Here is a 21,611-nt window from a genome sequence, read left to right on the forward strand (position 1 = left end):
GTGTTCCGACTCTGTCTGCAACACAAGCCCAAATTATGACACCACCACCACCATGCTTGACTGTGTGCATGGGGTGTTTGTGCTGATATGCTGCATTAGCTTTTAACCAAGCATAGTGCTGTGACTTATGACCTAATAATTTCACTTTTGAGCCCTGCGATGGACTGGCGACATGTCCAGGGTGTAACCTGCTTCTCGCCGCTACCCTTGGTAAGGCTTGGATAATGAATGAATGATTGGATTTCACTTTGACTCATCTTCACAGGACATTGTTCCAGATCTCTTGCGATTTGCCATGTTCTTTTTAGAATGGAGCATTTCGACTTGCAACTCTAATAAGGCCTTTATCTTTTTCTCGTGTCATTATCAGAAACTTTAGTAATTAAAATACTGAGGCAAGAATCATTTGACATTTAGCTCTTGGATTCTTGCGGTTTCTCTGAGCATTTATTTGGAGATGAAGTTGATGTGACATCCACTTCTGGGATGATTGGCAATTGTTTTGAATCTTTTTCCAACTTGTGAAGAATCTTTTTTTTATTAGAATGGTGGACTCTTTCCCAGTTAGATGGCAACAAACAGTTACTTCTTTAAGATATTGGCTGATGTTTTTCCCCTGGCATTGTGTTAGCACAAACCTGAGCAAAACATCATGTCATGTGCAGGGCCAGATTAAAAGTGCACAGGCCCCTGGGCCCAGAGTGTTCCAGGGCCCCCCTTTCCCACTGCAACATTGTGAAAATTGTGAGTAATACATTGTGAAACGACATTTCTAACATCTCTCAGCCAGTGGTACCAATAGCAATACACTAGACACTGCTGTGTAACTATGAGGCTTTAATGGCCATAATGCCCATTGGATAACTGGCCTTGGTCATATGGTTATGAACATTTTCTTTTTTCATAACCAAATCCATCATACAAAAAAAGCCAACAAAATGAAGAGGACATACAATATCAGAAATTAGCACCGAAACAAAGAGCAAGGCAAAACTAACAAACTCACTGCAAACTTCAGGAACAAACATTTTGTAGCACCCAAAATGACCCAGTCTTAACAATCAAAGCAGGATTTAGTTGTGGCAATCATTCAAATAATCCCTTCAACGTGAACAGCAACCACCCACTCTAAATAAACTGTAGTTAATGCCCGACAACCCTCGTGTGTACACATGTAATAACCAAAGCTCCATTCCTTGCCTGGTGGCTCGCGTCCTGATTGCTCCAAGCAGGATCTTGTTATAGATATCAAAGCTTCCCACTACACTACAAGTGGGTTGTGCCACGTCCTTGTACTCGCCAGTAATTGCTCTGGTACTTTCAGTTGAGTTTAGCGTTGGGGTAATTAAAACAAAATGAGATAGTGGAAATGGAGATCTCTTGTGGCTCCCTGGTCTGAGCGTGGAGAAATTTAGTAAGGTCATATGTTACAATGTTTTCAATTACAAAACTCTGTGCTAATGAGGATTTATTAAAGTGTGGGAATATTTTTGCGCAACAAGGCAACGAAGAAGTATGAACGTCTATATCTGCAGATTAAAGCGGGTTTGTAAATAATGTTTCTAGTCCCACAACTTCTTGTTTCAACTTTGGCTGGACAACAAGAAAAAAAAAAGCATTACAATGTTAAACAAAACTGGCAATGTAAAGTGTTTATTCATATCTGTCTATGTTTATTTACACTGAGAGATTTATATTATATAAAATTTTTACAATATGTTCAAAGTAGCTAATATTTCAAACAAATTTCTGTTATGATAACTTTTCTTCATTCAAATAATTTCTTTTCATGACAGGTCTCAAAAAAAGAAAAATCACCAATTTGATGTTACTGTTTAAATTGTCTCTTATTTTAAATGCCAAAGGCAAGAAAAGGACAACTACAATCTCTCTTCATATATTAACTCCACATTGGCTAACATGTCCTTAAAGTCAGCCCTGCTCCTCTCCATGACAGAAGCCTGTGGGAAGGGCGGGGAGCACAGGACGGCGGTCCCTCAGGTGGTCAAGCGTGGCCCAGCTGGAACCGTCAGCATATGCGGGGTTGACAGATGCAGGCAGACGATGTTGTGGCAGGTCAAGATGGCTGCTGAGCTGTGCCCAGCAGGTAGAGGCACAGCAGATTCAGCACCACGAGGACCAGCACCAGCCCAGTGAGAACTTTCTGCATCCACAGACACGAATTCAGCTTCTGTTCGAGCCGTGAGTTGCAGGCCATCACTCGCATAAGCTGGAGAGGAAGAAAAACTAGTTGAGTCTGTTTAATAAGTCACGCGTCAGACTGTTACAAATTTTCAGAAAGGTAAACATGAATGTAATGTATTTTAGTATAGAAAAAGCTAAAAGAAATAAAATGTATCTGATTATCATACAACAGGATTAGCAAATATTTTAACATCTTGTTATCATTGCAAAATAAATGTTATGTTTTGCATTTCCAGCTAATCTTTGCTGAAACTCTGTGTTGATAAAAATTTGTATTTGTTTAAAATCAGCAAAACGCCGGCCAAGTCAGATTTCTTTATTTTTATCTAAATTGTGCCAATAAGTCATCATTTATTTATTTTCTTAACAGCTTAGTCCAATTAATGGTCGCAGGGAAGCTGAAGCCTTTCCCAGCAATCACTGGGAGAGGGGCAGGGGACGCCCTGGACAGGTCGCCAGTCCATCACATGTGCTAGTTATGGTTAACTATAGTATGACATTAAGACAATGACCATTGTGGTTCTGTTTATTCTGTACTTAACTGATTTTTAGTTTTTCCCTACTTTTCATGTAACCTTCTTTGTCTTTATTATGAATCAGTTTCAATTCAATGTATTAGTTTCTCTTTCAGAGATGGAATTAAGTGACATGAACAAGTGTGTCTGAGTTATATGATGTCAGTGGCCCTTCTCTTGGTGTTGAACTCTACTATGTGTGGGTGTTCAGGCGTTTTTTGTTGAACATGGTCTACATCACCGTTGTACAGCCGCCATTGCCTTTTGGAAATGAAGAGGAAATCCGCAATTTTTATTTTATTTTACTTTATTTTGTTTTATTTCTCATCTTACTCTGTTATTTATTCTATTTTTTTGCTTTACTCTTATCTTATTCAACACCAAGGAGAGAGAGAAACAGTATCTCGGTTCATTTGTATGTCCTACACGTGCAGTGAATTGACCATAAAAGTCTTTTAAATCTTAAAAAAAAAAAAAAAAAAAAACGTACAATATCTCTATTTTTCTATGCTGGCCAAAGAGACAACATTACTAAGAACTTTGATGTATTTTAAAATAACAACTGCACGTCAAAACATGGATATTAGTTGTTTAAATGCATATCTGTCAGTAAATACACAGATCCAGCTGAGTGTAAATTGTAAAGTCTGATATTCATCCACCAGAACTCACCGCTGTGTTTAGTTCCTGCTGTTCACTGATGGCTGTGTCCACAGGGCTTTCCCTGAGAAGATTTACTCCTGGTTTAACACTATCCAGAGCATTGCACCGCAATCTGAAAAAATACCAGAATAAGTATGGCTATGCAACATAAAGATCTTAAACACAGATAAAAGTTTATCTAAGTATTTATGAACACATTTAATATGGAAAATGAAAGCATACCTGTGTTCCATGACCTTGGTTTTTGGTACTTCTTTCCAGAACTGTGCAAGTTCTTGTGTTCCAACACTTTCCATCTCTGCGGCCATAACCAAAAATCTGTCCTGCGGAGAGGCCTGGGCACCTGCACAAATCATCAAACAAACAAAATCCTAACAAGAAAAAAAAATCAGGAGACAAATGGTCCTGTTCAGTCTGAACTTCTCTGTTCTTGTAGGAGAAATTTATTTCAATTCCAGCAGACGTGAAAAGAAATGATTGAAGATTTTTCCATCAGTTTCTTCTTCTTTATTGAAAAGTAAATAAAATAGTAGTTTAAATCAGTGACCAAACCAATGCACCTGACTGACTTGGTGTAGTGTCAAAAACAGAAGGGCCATGTTCAAATACCTGAGTTTTAGACATGACTGTTTTACAACAAAGAAAAAAAAAAAGGGGGGGGGGGGGGGGGAAATCAAAACCCACACATAACAGCATAAAAGCAAGGAGAAAAACAACCCTAAAATAGGCTGCAATGGGTCTTCACAGCTATGTTCAGCACATCATAACCTACAGCTGACGTGTCGGTGTTTCAAGATGGCAAAATGCTTTAACTCCCTGTCAGTCGTCTGATGGCTTATTTTTTCGGGAGATGATTCTTTTATCACTCTTGAAATATGCATGTGAGGCAAAGGAAAGTGGTTTCCTGCACTTTGGAAAGGTAACAGAGTGACCTGTTTGATTATTCTGGGGTTCAGCATTTCTAACATCTGTTCCTGTGAATGGAGTGCAGAGTTGAAGTGAAGTACCTCCATGTAAGGACACCACTATTTCTACTGAAGCTCCTGGTTCACAGCTGCTGCTGCTGGGCTTCACTCTGTACTTCTCGGGCGCTGTGGTCCGTACCTGTGCACACATCAAATACATACAGTACATAAAATATTTCTGCAGATGGGTTTGATCATGAGCTTGTTGAAAACCCAACAAATGACTTTCAGACTTTCTAATGATTTGTAGCTTTTTCAATAGTTATTTCCCCCATTACTCATCACCAGCATCACCAGTACCACCTTCACCCTGTGGCTCTGTACCATCCCAGGTTATTCCTTCCACCATCACACTTCTCCTGGAAAATTGGCCACAGTCCTGATAATCCAAACAACTTCTGACCCATCTTCAATCTTATGTTACACGAAAAAATCTGAACATTTCAATCCGGATTCTGTTCTCATCCCAGTAGAGATTACCTCCTTAAAGTCACCAACAATCTTCTTGCCAGTGACTCTGGTTCCATTTCCATCCTCCTTCTCCTTTCTGTGTCATTTGACACCATTGATCACACCAGTCTCCTCCATTGTTTACAATTAATTGGCATCTGCGCCACAGAACTCCTCTGGTCCATTTCTTACCTCTCCGCCGTCACCATTTAGTCACAGTCAACAACTTCAAGTCCAACACTTCCCCCATCATCCAGTCATCCTGAAGGGATCAGCGCCCTATTTCAAACTACGTATTTCCCCGTATACATCATTCATCCCCATGGACTCCATTTTCAATGTTATCCATCTACATTTCCATTAAACTCATTCCTCCTGTCCTCCTCTCACAAACCACTTCAGGACGTAAAAACCTGAACCATAACTTCTTCAAACTCAACAGCAATAATACAGAACTCCTCATTACTGGGCTGAAATCTCTTCTCCATTCTGTTCAGAACTTTATCCTTCTCATTGATGGTCACAGTTTTATTAACCAGCCTCATCGTACCACTTATCCTCATCCTGAATGTCAACCCAAGTGACAGAGAGTTATCTTGTAATCACACTTCGTTGTACAGGCCTCAGATCTGAAAAGTGAAGCCAATGAAACCAAAACACCTCTAATGCAGTCTCTTTAATGGGCAGCAGGAGGTAACCCTGCTGGTTGCAAGGAATGAGGGAGCTTGTTATCTAAAACGGCCTTCATACAACTGCTGGAGTCCTGTTCTGTAGTAGTGGCATGTGAGAACTCCAATGCCCGCAACGTTTGCTTCAGACTCTCTGCAGAGCCTTTTCACTCAGGCCAATGAGTGAATGAGTGCTTCGAAATTTACCAGAAAATGCTCCTGAGCATTTCAACAGGTTGTGTGTGCATGTTCTCCTGTTTGCTCCCCACTACATGGATACACACGGATTCATGTACTGCTCACTTTCCACGCGATGAGCCTTTTCTGCCTCTGACATGCTCTAGGCAGCCTCCCTCAGCCCCCTTCCTGGTATTTTCTGCCTAGAGAGAACATCTCCAGCAGAGAACCTACTGCTTATGCTAAACAACCTTGTTTATGGTTGTCTGAAACAGGTCTCTTTTGACAATGAGGCACCATTGGCCAGGTTCGCAAAGCATTGTAAACAGTGCATGTTTCATTTAAGCATCAGCTGCCATGGATGGTCCTCGCCGTGCAAGCAGCTGCTACTGGGAGCAACTTTAGGCTCATTACTTTGTCCAAAGACACTTCAGCATACGCAGAGCTCCTGGGATTGTAGTAACCCAAAGAACTTTAGTCTAAAAAGAAAACAGGATGCTAATCACTGAAATGCTAAAAGCAAACTATTAAATGGTGAATAACTAAGAGGAGTTACGGTGGTCGCATCTTCGTTTTATCGAATGACTGTTTAATTTGTAGAACAAAAAAACACCTACACAAATACTGGAAACTCCTTTTTTTTTTTCCCATCCAGAGCATGAAGACATGAAACAAAGTCCCATGCTGTTCAAGGTTGCCAAGGAAAGCTGGAACATTGTTACAGATGAATTGATCTAATTTTATAGTTAATTACTTGCAATAGCAAGCACACACTTCGACTGAACTGCTTTCTCTCACCTTAAAAGCCACCTGATTTTTGGTCACATTGCTCAGGATAATGAGGCATTTCTTCTCAAACTCTCCAGAACCAAAGCTGAGCTCTTCAGCAGGGCTAAAGGGAAGAGAAAAAAGAGAAAGGAATAAGCAAACAAACAAGAAAAAATTTATTATGTACAAGAAACTACAGTAGATATCTGTCTGGGCTGAAACCAGAGCCCAAGTTCTTAAAAATGCAGTAATCAGACAAGGATTTCCATTTGCTTCTCAACATGCTTTGTCATTTCTCTCCTAAGCATCCCATTAATGCAGTCGGGTCTGCTGCAGTTCTTGTGCCTTGCCATCTATGCAGTTTAATTATCCTGGGATTTGTAGCGTTTCCCTGCTACATATCCTCTCTCCTCTTTGGGCCAATTTTATTCATGGCAAATCATTGCAACTAAAAAAACATGAAGAGCATATTTTCATAAAAATATGATTTTATTTTTATATTGTTTACTAACTCTTATCTCATTAAGAAAAACAGCATTTTTGACTGAACTTTGCTACCAAAGAATCGCAGCCTTTCAGCTGTCAGTGCACGACAATAGTTTGCTTCCATTTATATAGATTCCTTACTATTTTCATTATTCCAGTAAATTGTTGCTGTGGCATGAGAATGTCAGAAAGGGCAAACAAATGTGCTTTTACTTGCAACACTCAATGAGGCAAGTGTGTTGTAAGCAGTGCTAGTGGGGGAAGAAAACAACATCTTAATGGATGTTTATGTAAGGCTACACTGACATGATATAACGTACCTCATGTGCCTTTTTTGCTAGCTGGCTATCTCAAAAAAGGTGCAGAGCAAAGTTTATTTAAATAAGGAAAGATTGTGAAATGTGGGTGGTTAAAAGCCTGTGGTTTTCTCAGATGGTCCATCGGCATTAGAGCTAGTTCAAAGCAATGCTAACTGTGCCTATATAAAAAGCAGCACGGGTAGAGACCTGAGATTTCTGTTACTTTGTTTTGTCTCAAAGGTGGATAAAGGACATTTCATTCGAGATTCAGAGGTGCGGTTGTCTGTGCACTGGTGCAGAAACATCTGAACTGATTTCTGTTGTCTTCTGGGCAGGATAAAGCTGAGAATGCCAGAGCCAGAAGAAAACTGCTTTTCTTTGTGCAGGGTTACAACAGCCTAATTTGGCTGTGAAGACCATGTGATTAGCTGGATTTGGCCTGAGTACACAGCCAACACTTGAACTTTGCCAACAAGAAACTAGTATGGATTATAATATCTGCTTTAAAAGCAATTTGGCAATGTTTAATGTGCTGTAACTGCAACAAACAAAGCATTTTTTTATGACCTTGTGCTTTCTTTTCGCCCATAAAACAGCTGTACTGTCGGGCTTACAGCTCAGAGTGAGTCTTTGGGCTCCAGAAACCTTTGGCAAACACAAGATCAAAGGCCCCTACTCTTTTTTTTTTTTTTTAAACTCCCCCAGTCTTGAATTAAAGCTAAGACGACTCGGAAGGATAACTGTACTTAAAGCTCATTTAAATCTGTTTATCACTCAGTCCAGAACCGTCACATACCCAAACTTCAGAGACATCACTCAGAACTCAGCTGGCTTCAATCATAAAAATGAGTGGTGTCACACTCCTATTCTGTCATTACTGGAGTTCCTGAATACAGAGTTGAATGGATTGCTTTGATGGGACTTTCCAGTATAAGATTACATTAAAACATTAATGTTTAATGATGTGTAAGAGAAGATTGTTCCTTTTTTCTAAACTAATTGATAGCTGTGCAATGTTTCTAACTACAGTGTGGCCCTCCTAATAATCAACAATCCCAACTCATTTCTAATCAATTAATTATTGATCTAAAACATCCTTAATTCCTGCTCATGTGTAAGCAGATCAATTGGGATATAAAGGCACAAACACATCGATAATGACTTAAAGCTCTGACTCAGTATGTGAAAACAACACTTCGTGACCCTGAACAAATCAATTAATAATTCTGCTTTTGTGCATCTCTTCCAAACATACGTGATGTAAATTCAGCTGGCAGTTTACACCAGAAATTCTTTAATAAATACAATCATCCTGAAGGTTACATTTTTTAGACCAAATCTAATAAAGCGGCAACTCAACGTGCACTGATTTAAAACAAGGAGTTTAAAGCTATGTTGGGGAAAAAGGATGGACTAACGGATTATCTGTCAGAATAAACACCAGTACTGGGCGTAAAACCAACAATCCTTTAGCGACTAACTTACCTTTTTTGGCTTTATATCTGTTAAAACACAAAATCAGTTAAAACAGCCGTAGGGAGAAAGTGGCTCATCTGATCGTTCAACAAAAATACAGGTGCAGGACAGCCAGACTGACACGAAACAGTTTGGTGCTTCATTCCAAACTTTCTGTGTGTTTGTTTAAAAAAAAATAAATGTCTGATGCGTTGTTTGGCTGGTGGAATTTTTTTCAGGGTGGATTGAAACCGCCGAGCAAATTCTCCAAAAGCCAAAACAAATGGACTGAGATTGAACAGTGGTGGTGGTGTAGTTTGTCCTCAGGCTGTGTTATCAGTCAGCTGGTGTCAGTTTGCTTTGATTGAACTGTTTATGTGTTTCATCTAGTGAGACTGTTGACATTTAAATGGGATCCTAAACAACTGGTCCAAGTTTGTGGCTAATAGACAAAAACAGAACAAAACCTGAGAGGCTGGATGTTTTTCTTCATTTATAATGATAATTATGTCATCCTTTAATAACTTCTATGGAAACAGTGTGGAAAGATGGAATCGAAGCCATTACTACGCAGAGGAGTCAGTTGGATTAACTAAATTTTCACCAAAGAACAACGAGTAAAGGCCTCCTTTCTAACATGGACAGATGTTAGAATAATTGTACATATGTGTTGTTGTCTTTCACTCAGAACTCATGCAACAAGGTGCCTTAAATCAGAAACTGTGGCCAAGTTACAGCTTTGCAGTGCCAAGACACGTCTTTCTGGTTGTAATGTTAGATAGAATCTGACCTGTAGCAGACATACAAATACCTTTCAGAGTACTCATTAACTTTATGATAGTTCCTGCTACGGCAGGTGTCATAAGACTCATAAATTAACACAATGGCAGACTGAGGGACACACAGACCAAAAATAAAACCAGCTTTGCTAAAGCATCAATAGCTCTCATATTCATTCTCAGGAGTCCTCTGAAACATCAAAGAACATAAATATGTATGTATGAAAAGCCCTAAAGTGCGGTTTGGCCTGCTGGCAGTCACCAGAATATATCGCAGCACTGATGAATGACAGATGCCTAAGCTCACAAATCCATCAGTTACTTGTCAGTCTGCATGACTTCATCCTCATTCCTACAGGACTGTTTGTAAAAGGGAAGAGTAAACAACAAATGGACTCAGAGTTTATTAATAAATAAATAGACAAACCCTGCAGGAAATAAATTTGTAGCAAGTATTTCATTATTAATAAATGCACTAGAAAACGGAAATTTACAACTGATGCTAGGACTCGAGCTCAAATCCTCAAAATGCCAACCTTACAATAACACTAACAAGGAAAATCTTTTGGATTCGTAAATCGTGTTTGTACAAAATTCTACCGTAAACTGGCTCACAATTTTTAAGGCATTTCTGTAAAAGCTAAAAAGCCAATCTGCTAACGCTAACTGTTGGGTTTTTAAAGAAACCCACAACAACAAACTCAGTTCTACAGCTTTGCAACGGGAAGAGCTCAGAGCATGATCTGGTTACAGCGCATAACTTTGATCAACTTCCAAGAGTTTCCTCAGTGAAGCTTCTTTTATTCCTTCTAGAGGGTTCAAAAGGGTGTTTACATATGATAGGACCTTGAATGAAGAATAAGGAAGTTTCAAATCAGATGATTGCTTTAACTCACACAATTTAGAGCAAGGCACACATAAAGTGGCACACATATGGTGGTTACTCAGCAGCCACATGTAAACAGAGCATTGTTAAATGACACAAGTTTTGTGGTTTTTCAAGATGCAGTCACATGTATACAGAGCATTGCAAATGATAATCCAGTAATTTCCCAAACACTAACAGTGGTCAACCAAAGGCTTCAACTATTACGCAACAGGAATGTCTGTATGTAAATAACTGGAAACCTACTTGGTAAGAGTGGATATGCTAAAGTCTGGATAAAACTAACCAACCATCAGAGAGCACATAAGCAGGTCTATCCCAAAACACTGAACCATCTGGCGAACTTTCACAAGTTAATGTCCAAACAACGTCTTTATTTTTGCTGTAATACAGTCACGAGTGGTGAGTAGAAGTCCAAGCATGTAGGGTGATGACAGGATGAAGGAGGGTTTCAGTATTCTGACCTACCTTACATCTAGCAGAGAGCCTTTGAAAGTGGTCTGTGGCTTCCTGGCTCCTTTGGCCCTGACATTCACGTCTCCCCTATCATTGTCCTCCGCCCTGAAGCTGTCTTCTAGGAAATTCACCTGAAAAAGCAAAAACCACCTAATTAGAGACCTGATAATGTAATCACATGACTCTTATCTGGTTCCTCCTCTAAAGTCATTGACCCTTGACAGCAATCAGTTAATGAACACACTGTAATGATGAATCAGTTATTCAGAGTGAAATAATGGTGAAATATCATGTCATCAGAATAGGACATTTCTTTTAAGAGTGTTTTTTTTCTTTTTTTTACAAAGAAACATTTGACAACACTTGACCTTAGGTCCTAGTGGCCTCCGGAGGGAGAACAAAACAAGCATGTCCACGAAAATACAGAACCGACATGATCCAGAAACTCGTGACTTCTGACAAGACAAAAACCCTCAAATGAACGTTTCAACCAGGACAAAAGTCACAAGATTACTCATACATAGACACATTTAGTTCAGCAAAATGTTTTACGACCTTTAGCCCACAAATGGATTGCAGACACACGAGGGCTGACTGGATAGAAATTGTGAAACAACTGCATCAGTGCGAGATACTAAAGATGAAGTAGGTCAAGTGGGGTAATGGATGCTTGCACTGTGCTGCTAGCACTGCATAATATGTACAAATGATGGGACAGTGGGTGCATTAAGTTAGGATAAGAGGGAGTAAAGGGAGGTTGGGGCTGGGCAGAGATGAACGGAGCAGGCATGTGACAGAAACATTTGGGACTCAGAGGGGAAGTGTGTATTCTGATAAGCACTAAAATATGTCAGCTTAATGAAATATATGACAGTGATGCAACTGCCACAAAAAAGACATCAAGAGATAATCAGCTTCTGGTCAAGTGTGTCTATTTATTCATTTTTAAGCGCAAGCTCAAAACAATTATGGAATTATATATCTGAAGCAAAAAAAGTTAAACATGCTCAAATTCAAAATAGAAAATTTTAAATAAATTGCAGTTTTATACAGGTAGTTGATCAAAAGTGCAATATTCGTTAAGAAAATGATTGGCACCATTTCAGCCATATGTATAATGTTCTTAGAGTTTCATTACAGATTAATGAAGAACAAAATAAACATTGATTTTCTAAAACATAATTTACACTATGATTAGTGTATAAAGAAATAAAACCACTATAAGACATTTAAAATGACAAAATGTGATTTCTGCACATCCTGTAGTTATGAAATGCAAGGACAATGAAATGACTGATATCTGAAAGGCACATCATGAAATGCATTTTGTGAATTTACAATACATATTAAAAGAGGGACAAAACAACTGTATAAATGATTATCAGGCTCAAGTCACAGACTTGGCTAATGATAGTGTTAAAGAATAAGGCACATAAGGCTTGTGTTGAAATGTTGCCTGGAAGACAGGCATGTTATAAGATTAAGTGCTGAGGGTTAATAGCTTGGTCTACTGTCATGTAACAGTAATTACCTTAGTAGTCTTAATCTTAATCTGAGGTTAGAGGATGCAAATAATGTGAAATTGTTAAGTGTAAGAGAGACTCTGCCACCTTCTTTTGAAGAGCTAATTAAACAGTGAAATGTGTCTCCTGCTTGCGTCAGCATTTACACAGCAATGTGAAATGATAAGCTGCCCGTTATTTGGGCTCTGTCCCTTGATGACAATGACAGAAATTTTGTCTTTAGAAACTTCAGGTCAAATTGAAATGTCGGGATCCAGGACAGGTCATGGGATGAACATGTCTACGGGGTTGGTGGTGATGTCAAGTGAACTGGGAGGGAGGTGTACTCATAACAATGAGTCACATGAGTACACCTGCCTTTCCAGCCTGCAGAAAGATCTTCCAGACTCTGAGCTCCTTGTGTGGATGTCATCCTACACTGCCTTACCACTTCCAGCCCTTGTTTGAAAAAAATAAATAAAAAATAAATAAAGAGAGAAAAAGGAAATTAGCTTCATGAAGCCTTTAAGTTATCAGCTTCGTGCTTCCTGGAACACAGAGGACTTAGGGGTCTGCGATGGATGGTGGTAAAAATGGTGGAGGGAGGGAGTATCTTATTTATTGGGAAAGATGGATCAGAAGCTGAAAGCTTAAGTACTGTGCGGAATGCGCTCAGACAGGCTTAAAGTTCCAAAAGCGTGGCTATTAACACGGCACCAGAAGTTTAGTCACAGCACAGGCAACCACAAACAATGGTGGCTGCATAACGTCCAGTGAATCCAGCTCACTTCATGCTTAGAAGACTTGAAAACATACCACGAGACAAGAGATACAACCAATTAACCTGTTGTTATATTTATTCATTTCTCTCCAGACCCCCTGACTGCTCATCTTAGTCAATGCAAGTATTTAACCTTTCCTTTTATTTGATTGTTTTCTTTAGATATAATTAATTCATACAGCAATCAGCTACAGTAAAATAACTCCCAGGCAAAAAAGAAACTAAAGTTTTAGTACAAAGTTATTAAGTAGGTGGTCTTATCTACTGGATAAGAAGCTTTGAGCTAAAAAAAAAAGGGATGTTGCAAGGCCTTGGGTTTTAATAAGCATTTGACCTTCAGCCTGCATTAGAAGTTACTGGAAAAAATGCAGTTGCAGTTTTTAGAGGACACGTTGAGCACCCCCCCCTTTGAATATTTACAACCTCTTAGACCATCTGAGCGCTGACAGAAATATTCAGTGACTTCCTTCTGTTATATTTAGCAATGTCTTCTGTGTATGGGAAGTGTAAACTGAAGAATGATTGCGCAAGTTTACTTTCTCAAACTAGTATGAAAAATATCATCATGTTTCCTCAAATGGGCTGACTCATAAGTTTTAATATGTAGTCAGATGACTGCAGTGTTTTTAACGACAGTTTTATTATGAGGAGTGAAACTGTTTTAAAAAAAAAAAAAAGGCTCTAATACAGTGATATGTTAGTTATAACATTGAAACTAGGGTAAAAGTGAGATTTTACATTTTACCCTAAGAGCCTTTAATGAGCTCCACACTTACGCCTGTAGATTACTGTAAGTCGAACAAAAAACTGATTTGCATGTAACTGCTTTGTAAAACTAAATCTCTTGTGTATAATCAATTTGGTACAAACAATGGAAGCCCTGTTTATTTGGCAGAGCTTAAGAGGCTCATGGGAGTTGCTTTGGGTGACGTAGCACCAATGGGTCTCTTCAGCAGATATGGTTGGGTTTCATTTTATTCATTTATTCTCCTTACAGCAGCTCCTCACATGACGTAAAGGTTAATTTTCCATCTGCTGCTTCCTGTATGAATGGCAATTAACAAAATGACTGCACACAAGACCATCAAAATAAACAAGATAAAACACTAAATAAAAAGGTTAAACATTTCCTCATATTGGGTATATAGTGAAATGATCTAATTCTAATCTATGTCCCTGTTTGCTCCCCAGTTGGGAAAGTAATGAAGAAGATTTTGATGTGAGGGCTGGATAGTCCTGAAGGGAGTGAAAAGAAACTGTGACAAAAGCTGCAGGCCAACTACAACCAGAGTGTAACATAGTGATACCAGAGGGAGCTGATAAAATGCTCGGCTTGTGGAGCGTTGGTCTGTGGGGTGTGGGGGAAATGGAAATCCAGCAACGGAAGGAAAGCGATTAAGTAACAGAAAGCAGATTCTGTGGACCACATGAGGAACTAGGAGCTGCAGCGCACCGCCTGTAAGGGCTTTGTTGATGGATTTAATTGCAGCTAAAACACAAGGAGTCACCTTCATGGACAGACACAATGAGTCAGTGCTTAGTGATTAGAATATCAGGGAAGTACATGCCACAAAGTGGCCTGATTACATACTGTAGTCTGAGATTCAACTTGAAAGGAAGGAGGACAAGAAGAAAAGGAATTCTTACAGTAAATCATCTGACTTGACAAGCAGCAGAATATCTAGTCTGCAAGATGTGGACAACACATAATGAGCATGCTGATAACAACAGACACCATTTGCGTGTCATTAGGTGCACTGAAAATAAATCTCTTTATTACCTACTATATTGGCAGCGAGTTTATGAACTCCAGAAAGAAAATGGCATGCTTAAATCGAATTTAACACAACACACAAGGAGCAGTCATGTCACATCTGATGTGTAACCAAATAGTATAAAGCGCTGAAGATATCAGTGTTTATGCCAACTTTTTTTTTTTTTATAGCAAATCTAGACTAAAATGAACAATAACTAGAAAATCATTTGGAGAGCGCAAACCTCCGCCAAGGGCAAATCCTTTAAAAAATTCCTGAAACCAAACAGTGATCCAGATCACCACCAAAATAAATCAGGTCTCCCTTTTCACATTTCCTAAAACTCCTGAAAATTTCATGAAACTCTGGCCATAACTTTTTGAGTTATCTTGAACACAAACAGATAAACAGACAAACAAAAGGTAATAAATACAAACTTAATAGAAAATGTACCTTTTTGGGCTTTGCCACAATCTCAGAGTTGAAGCTGGACTCGAGGGCATCTTTACTGTTATTTTCTGGCTCTTTACTCTCCGTCTCGTCCTCGCTAACTCTAGGTCCAATGTCACAGATGGGAGTTTGGAAGTCATCGTCAGGAAGAGGTGGGTAGCTATATTTGAAGGGGTCCTGGATAATAACCACATACATTAGTTCACTACAGACATGGATCCTAAAGTACACACATAATTAGTTCATATTAAATTATTAATTTTAATATGATTTATGATTTTATTGTGATTTTGCTATTTGTGATGTCTTTTATGCTTTTTACACCATCTGTAAAGCTTTTAATGTTTCATGTAAAGCACTTTTAATTGTCTTGTACATGAAAGACGCATTACAAATAAACTTGCTCTGCCTAAAACTAAATAGGTTTGAACTTGAACTTGTGTATTGATAAACACAAGTATGGTGCAAATAATAGCAGCTGTTTATTTTTAAATTAAGGAGATTAAGGAGATTCATGCATCTGACAAATGTGAATAATATTTTCTCAGACGAAGATAAAGTTCCTTTATCTGCAAGATAAATGGTGATATTATTCTTTATCAGTACAAACTTCAATGATAAGAAAAAAAGACTAAAGAAAATAACTTTTAAAGTTTATAAATCACAATCCAATTGTTTTAATTTGATAGTATTGTTTTTAAACAAACCAAATTAACGAATCGACAAATACATCTAAATGCATTTTGCTCATGTGTAGAAAAACATAAGAGCATACCGTTCCACCCATGTGAGGTGGCAGGTACTCAGGACCAATATATGTCTGAAGCTCGGTCTTGGATACAAACTTGAGCTTGCTGATCGCCTCTGGGCCCAACCACGACTTCACAATTTTCCATGCAGCTAGAGTTAAAGAGACATGTTTAGTGCTGGGGAAGTCAGAAGTCATGGTATTGTAATTTAAGTTATTACAAACAAAAAAGTGACATGTTTAAGTGGGTTGCCAACGTCTGCTGTCAGTCTCACCATTCATGATCCAAGGCATATCCACTATGATCATTTTGGCTGAAAGGATCGAAAAGAAAATGTTTTCAAAGACAATAATGATTTCTATTCTTGTATGTGACATCAATAAAGCTGTATTTCTAAATTAATAAGTAAATCTAAGAGTAAATTTAAGATGTGAAAATGTCAACAATCTAACAATGTTTGGTATTAAAAGCAAACAAAAAAAAAAACCAAAAAAAAACCCAGCCAAAAATAAACAAACAGCACATGATACTTACATAAAAACTTTGGGTAATATACTTTGAAGCAATTAATGACATACTTTACAAAGTCCATGTCCTGAAACACAAAGTGAAAATGTATAAATAGAAAACATTAACAAGGCAGAGTGACACCAAAAGCTAAAACAGCAAGATTTGCTTAAACAAAGAATTTTATCCAAAGAATGCTTTTTTTTTTTTCTTAACTGTCTCCAGATCTGAAGTGACCCAGTTAAGATTAAATGAAAATTGACTGCATGCCAGTCTGAATGTTTCAGAACTCAATCCCTCCAAATACTGACACACAAAGTCTTGAATATGATACTTGACTAATTCTATGAACTGTAAATGATCTCTACTTTGGTACAAGCAGTTTCTGAAATGGTTTCAAGCTACATGTTGTAACTTGATTTAAGTCTCAGCTTATTGATTGTTAAAGTTTTTATTCTAGAAAAAAATAAAATCTCAATTCTGAATAAAATACGGTGAACCTTTTAATCAGTTGACGCAATTTATTATTAGTCTTTAATATTATACAAAGTGTTTGAAATTAATTGCAATAATGAGCCAAACTGCCTAAATGTCAATAGATTTGCCCCTTACACCCTGACTAGGCTACATAATTGGCTACAAGCCTCATTGCTATGCAGGAGAGTCACTCCAGGCCTTAATGAGATCATACTGGCTATCCTAGCTCTGGCCCATACTGGGGTTCAAAAGAACTCAATAAGATGGCTTTACAAACTGATCTTCTAATCTACTCTTTTTATATTTGGTATGCATTTATTTATTCTCTCTGTCTTGCTTGTGTTGGTTTATTTGTGTTTAACGGAGCCACTTCCCCTGAAGAAAGATGGAGGGAGAGCCCCATCAAGGAGCTAATGCCTGCTACACTGTGAGCCTGAGGATTAGACAGCCCACTTGAATTGACCATCAGGATTTAAAGGTTACTTTAATCTCCGAAGTGTTAAACCATAGAAGAGCATCAGTCTCTGCAAGACCAGAGCTAAAACAGCAAGAAATATATGGGTGCTCAATAGCATTGCAGTGACAGTCACAAAGGATAGTATTTTTCAAGAGTGAAGGCTGCAAAAAGGGAAACACGTGTAAATATTACAACCCTGATTCCAAAAAAGAAAGCTGGGTACTATGTAAACCAGAACTGTCCAACGTCAGTCCTTGAGGGTTGCAGTCCTGCAGGTTTTTCATGCATCCCTGTTCCAACATACCTGGTTTCCATTACATGGATCCAACAGCCAGTAAAGTTCTCCACAATAAATAATTCATTTGAATCAGGTGTGTTGGAGCAGGGATATATAGAAAACTGCAGGATGGTGGTCCTCAATGACTAGAGCTGGACACCCCTGATGTAAACTGTAAGTAAAAACATTATTAAGTGTTGTTTGAACCAATATTTTACCTGCAATAAAGCACAAAATGCTGAAAGTGAGATTTCTGACTATGTTAATAGGTATTTTAAGTTAATCTTGAATGTGATGGCAGCAACGATTCTTAAAAAAAAAAAAACAAAGAAAAAAAAAGTAAAGTTGGCAGTAGGCACAGGAGGAACAAAAGCAAGTGCTATAAAACAAAAAGAAAGAAAACAAACAGCTAAAAGAACATGTTGGAAAGAAATAGGTTCATTTGCAGCAGGTCAATAACATGGCTTATTATATAAAAAATTAAAAAAAATTAAAAAATAAAAATAGCACCTTACGGCCCTTTTCCATCCAGCTTGTCCCAACTTAACTCGCCTCGGCTCGGTTTGTCGGGTTTTCCACTCGGCTTTGTACCCGTTTACCAGTATTTTTTTTTTGTAACTCCTCAGCCCAGGTTCTAAGTGAGCTGAGTCGGGTTGTGTGTGAAGCTGCCAGACTTCATTCCGCTATTGGTCAGGGGTGCGGCCAATCAGAGGTCAGGGTCATAAAGTGTCATCACTGGAAGAGCGACTCCAACTCGTAAGTTTTTTACATTATGTGACAAGCAATGCTGCAAAAAAGTCTGTTCTGTGGTCCAACACTGAGGTGGAGACATTTCTTTGCTTAGTTGCTGAGGAAAGGATACAGAGGGAACTGCATGGAACACCACAAAATGAAACAATGTATCAAGAGATTTCCGATTAATGGCTACGAGTAGCAAAGGAGTTTTTAGCAGTGTCGAGAGAAGCTGAAAAAGCTCAAAAGTGACTATCAGCAGGTCAAGGACCACGATGGTCGGAGTGGATCAAACAGACAAGACTGGAAGTGGTTCCAACAAATGGATACAATTTATGGTCAGTGACCGGCGAGCCACAGACCAAGTAGCAGATTGGAAAAAAGAAAATTCTTCCATAAAGGTCCAATGACTGGTCTCAGTTCCCAGATATTTACAGACTGGTATTAAACAAAGAGAGGACATTGTACAGTGGTAAAAAAAAAAAAGGGGATATTAGAACTTTTTCATACACACATTGCTGCCTTCAAATTCAAAATAAGATAAGTTCTCATGATAGTAAAGTGTTTCACTCTATATTTTATGTGTTTATGCTGTAATGTGAATAACAAATCAGTTTCTTTTCATTCACAATTTACTCAGCACACAAACTTTTTTTTTTTTTTTTTTAAATATGTGTTGTACAAAACTGAACATAATCACGACTTGGCTGAGATTAGAAGAAACATCAAGAAGAAAAAATGTTATGAATATGATTAAAAAGTCTTGTAATAAAAAAGTTCTTTTTGACTTACTATATTGCTAATACCGGACTCTGCCATGTCAAACACAACAGTGAGTGGCTTCCCTGGTTCTTTCTTTGCATATCGCTCCAGCCAGAAGGCAATGTACTTCTTTTTGTCCACAATGGTTTTTGCATCCTTGATGTGTAGCTTCACCTTAAACCAAACTAAAAACAGCAGTCTATTTTATTTGATCCAAATTCAGTGTGATAGTAAAAAAAAAGAAAAAAAAAAAAAAAAAAAAAAAAAAAGATGAGGACTGAATAGGAAGTGTGTGACATAAATGTTAAATTCATACAGGCAACAGTGTTATAAACAATTTACATACAGAGTTTGTTGTCCTCCTTGTCGTAGCCATGGAGATAGACGGCACCAGTCTCAAACATCCACTTGGGAATGATGCTCTCATTTAGATCTGACACAAAGGAAGAAACGCATGACACTGTAGTAACTGGTATTAGCTCTTATTAAAAGAGTACCTAGTGGTAACTTCACATGGCACTCAAAATATAGAGGTATTTGTTCTTTGTGCATCTTTTAGACCGTACACATTAAAAGTATTGATATCCTGATACCAAATAACCTTCAATAGACTATTTACTATAATAGGTTTAGCTTGAAACTAATAGATCTGAATACTATGAACTCAAACTAATCACATTTCTAAAAAATGATCATCTGACAAATAAAGTTTGCTGGATTACAGGCAAACAAACAGTTAGTCTTTCAAGTTTCAAAAGGAAGAACAGTGGGCACTGTTCTTGATGTTGCCTAGTTTGAAATGAAGTGATTGCAGATTTACATTCTTCGGATAGCTTATGTGTAGAGATATGGGGTTAAACACACAATCTCTCTGTCTGTATTCTTCCAAGACAACTACAAAGACAAGCACCAATAGGTTTTGTAAGATTACAGCCCAAATAGCAATGTCAACATTTATCAGCATACACTGACTTTCAGACCCTTTTGACATCAGAATGAATGTTTCCCATTGTAGCTGTAATGAAAACTTTTCCCAGCTCTGAAAACAAGTATTGAATTTTTGAGATTCAAAGTCGTAAATGTATGAACAACTTTTTGGCAGATTTCTTTAGACAGCGTTTTGGGGATGTTTATTTTGGCGTGTCCAGAGACAAGTATAACACCTAACAAAACTGAAGGTTAGCATTAACAATAGTGAAATACTGTAACAGAAAAAAAAAACACAGTCCTCTTTTCCCATATGAAATTCCACACATCGTATTACAACCTATTCAGAAGGTAATAATAACTTACCATTCACACCAAGTTCTTTTCTCCAGAGAAAACTTTCATCAATCATTTTTAAAGCATCATCGACAACATAAAGCCTCCAGGTTAGGTAGCCCTCCACGAGAGCATCCTCTGTCTGAAGCCTCTCCACATCCCTGGAGTCATATCTATCTGTTGAGTCTACAAACAAAACAAATACAGAAAAGAGAGAATCACATGACGTTCAAAGTCAAATAGGTCAATTATACTGTTTTCATTTTCAAACAGTTACTTTCGATTTAAAAATGTTGATAACTATAAATTTAGTCCCTTTCAATAAGTTAAAGCCTCCACTGTACACCTCAGTGTTATATCACAAAGCTGTATTATTCTGACTGTTTCCTGTAACAGAGGACAGCCAATGTTTTTGCTGGAGCTTAACTGGACTGTGGGCACTAACTATAGGTCAACGTGTTAGTTACCACTAAAAGTAACAGCTAACAACAGCCCAATTGACCAACATTAGCAGAATATATGTAAAATAGGTGGCATAAAGCACAAATGATGCTCAAAAGTAAATGTATGAACAGGGAACAAGTTAATGACACCTTATCCACAGTAACTGTTACCTTGGAGCAACTCATTCTTGAATCTCTGTCTGGTCTCTTCGATTTTCTTTGTAAGGTCCTGTCACAACAGAGTTTTGTTAAGGTTAGATACACCTTTAATTTTGGCAGATTGGTGTGTTTTGATTGTCGTCAACTACCTGCTCTCCTTCGTTTGACTCATGCTCTGCCATATTCGGCTGTTCCCCTGCTCTGTGGAAGTTCCGCGTTACCGCCGAGGCAGCTAGTTAGCCAACTAGCTCTTCAGATGAATCAGTGCTAAATGTGAAACTGGCGTCCTGACGCTGCCATTTTGTCTCAACTCGTGGCCACACCTCTCCTTGTCGTCTTGTTTGTTTGCGTCCCACAACACAAGTATTTTGTTCAAAGTCACACTAAACCCTTCACACACTTCCATACTTCTGACTTATTTAAAGGCAACGATATACAACTTGACATTTTAGCTTGCAGTCCCTAAATCGCTCTTGTTTATCAGCTTTTACCCACAATGCACTTGGCTCAACAGGAAGCGTTCAGT

General features: G+C 38.2%; 1 protein-coding gene across 1 annotated transcript; it reads right to left on the reverse strand.

The window, feature by feature from the left end:
* Nucleotides 1-1,542: 1,542 nt before the first annotated feature.
* On the reverse strand, nucleotides 1,543-21,423 carry mospd2 (motile sperm domain containing 2). Its single transcript, XM_079254175.1, has 15 exons — nucleotides 21,235-21,423; nucleotides 21,098-21,155; nucleotides 20,514-20,669; nucleotides 19,567-19,653; nucleotides 19,251-19,405; nucleotides 16,543-16,603; nucleotides 16,283-16,321; nucleotides 16,035-16,159; nucleotides 15,263-15,436; nucleotides 10,785-10,903; nucleotides 6,442-6,535; nucleotides 4,391-4,487; nucleotides 3,606-3,726; nucleotides 3,393-3,495; nucleotides 1,543-2,230 (listed from the first exon to the last, which is right to left on the reverse strand). Exons 1-15 carry the CDS (start codon nucleotides 21,265-21,267, stop codon nucleotides 2,078-2,080), a joined length of 1,575 nt encoding a protein of 524 aa, XP_079110301.1. The 5' UTR covers nucleotides 21,268-21,423; the 3' UTR covers nucleotides 1,543-2,077.
* Nucleotides 21,424-21,611: the final 188 nt, after the last annotated feature.

Source organism: Telmatherina bonti (genome assembly GCF_933228915.1).
Source record: "Telmatherina bonti genome assembly, chromosome: 15".
In the NCBI taxonomy this organism is placed as follows: domain Eukaryota; kingdom Metazoa; phylum Chordata; class Actinopteri; order Atheriniformes; family Telmatherinidae; genus Telmatherina; species Telmatherina bonti.

Excerpts from the sequence above, each read along its gene's own strand:
- mospd2 (XM_079254175.1), bottom strand. The coding sequence starts at position 21,267 with ATGGCAGAGCATGAGTCAAACGAAGGAGAGCAG. Across the intron at positions 20,670-21,097 it reads CAAGAATGAGTTGCTCCAAG|ACTCAACAGATAGATATGAC; the intron begins GTAACAGTTACT and ends TTTTGTTTGTAG. Across the intron at positions 16,160-16,282 it reads TATGCCTTGGATCATGAATG|CTGCATGGAAAATTGTGAAG; the intron begins GTGAGACTGACA and ends CTTTAACTCTAG.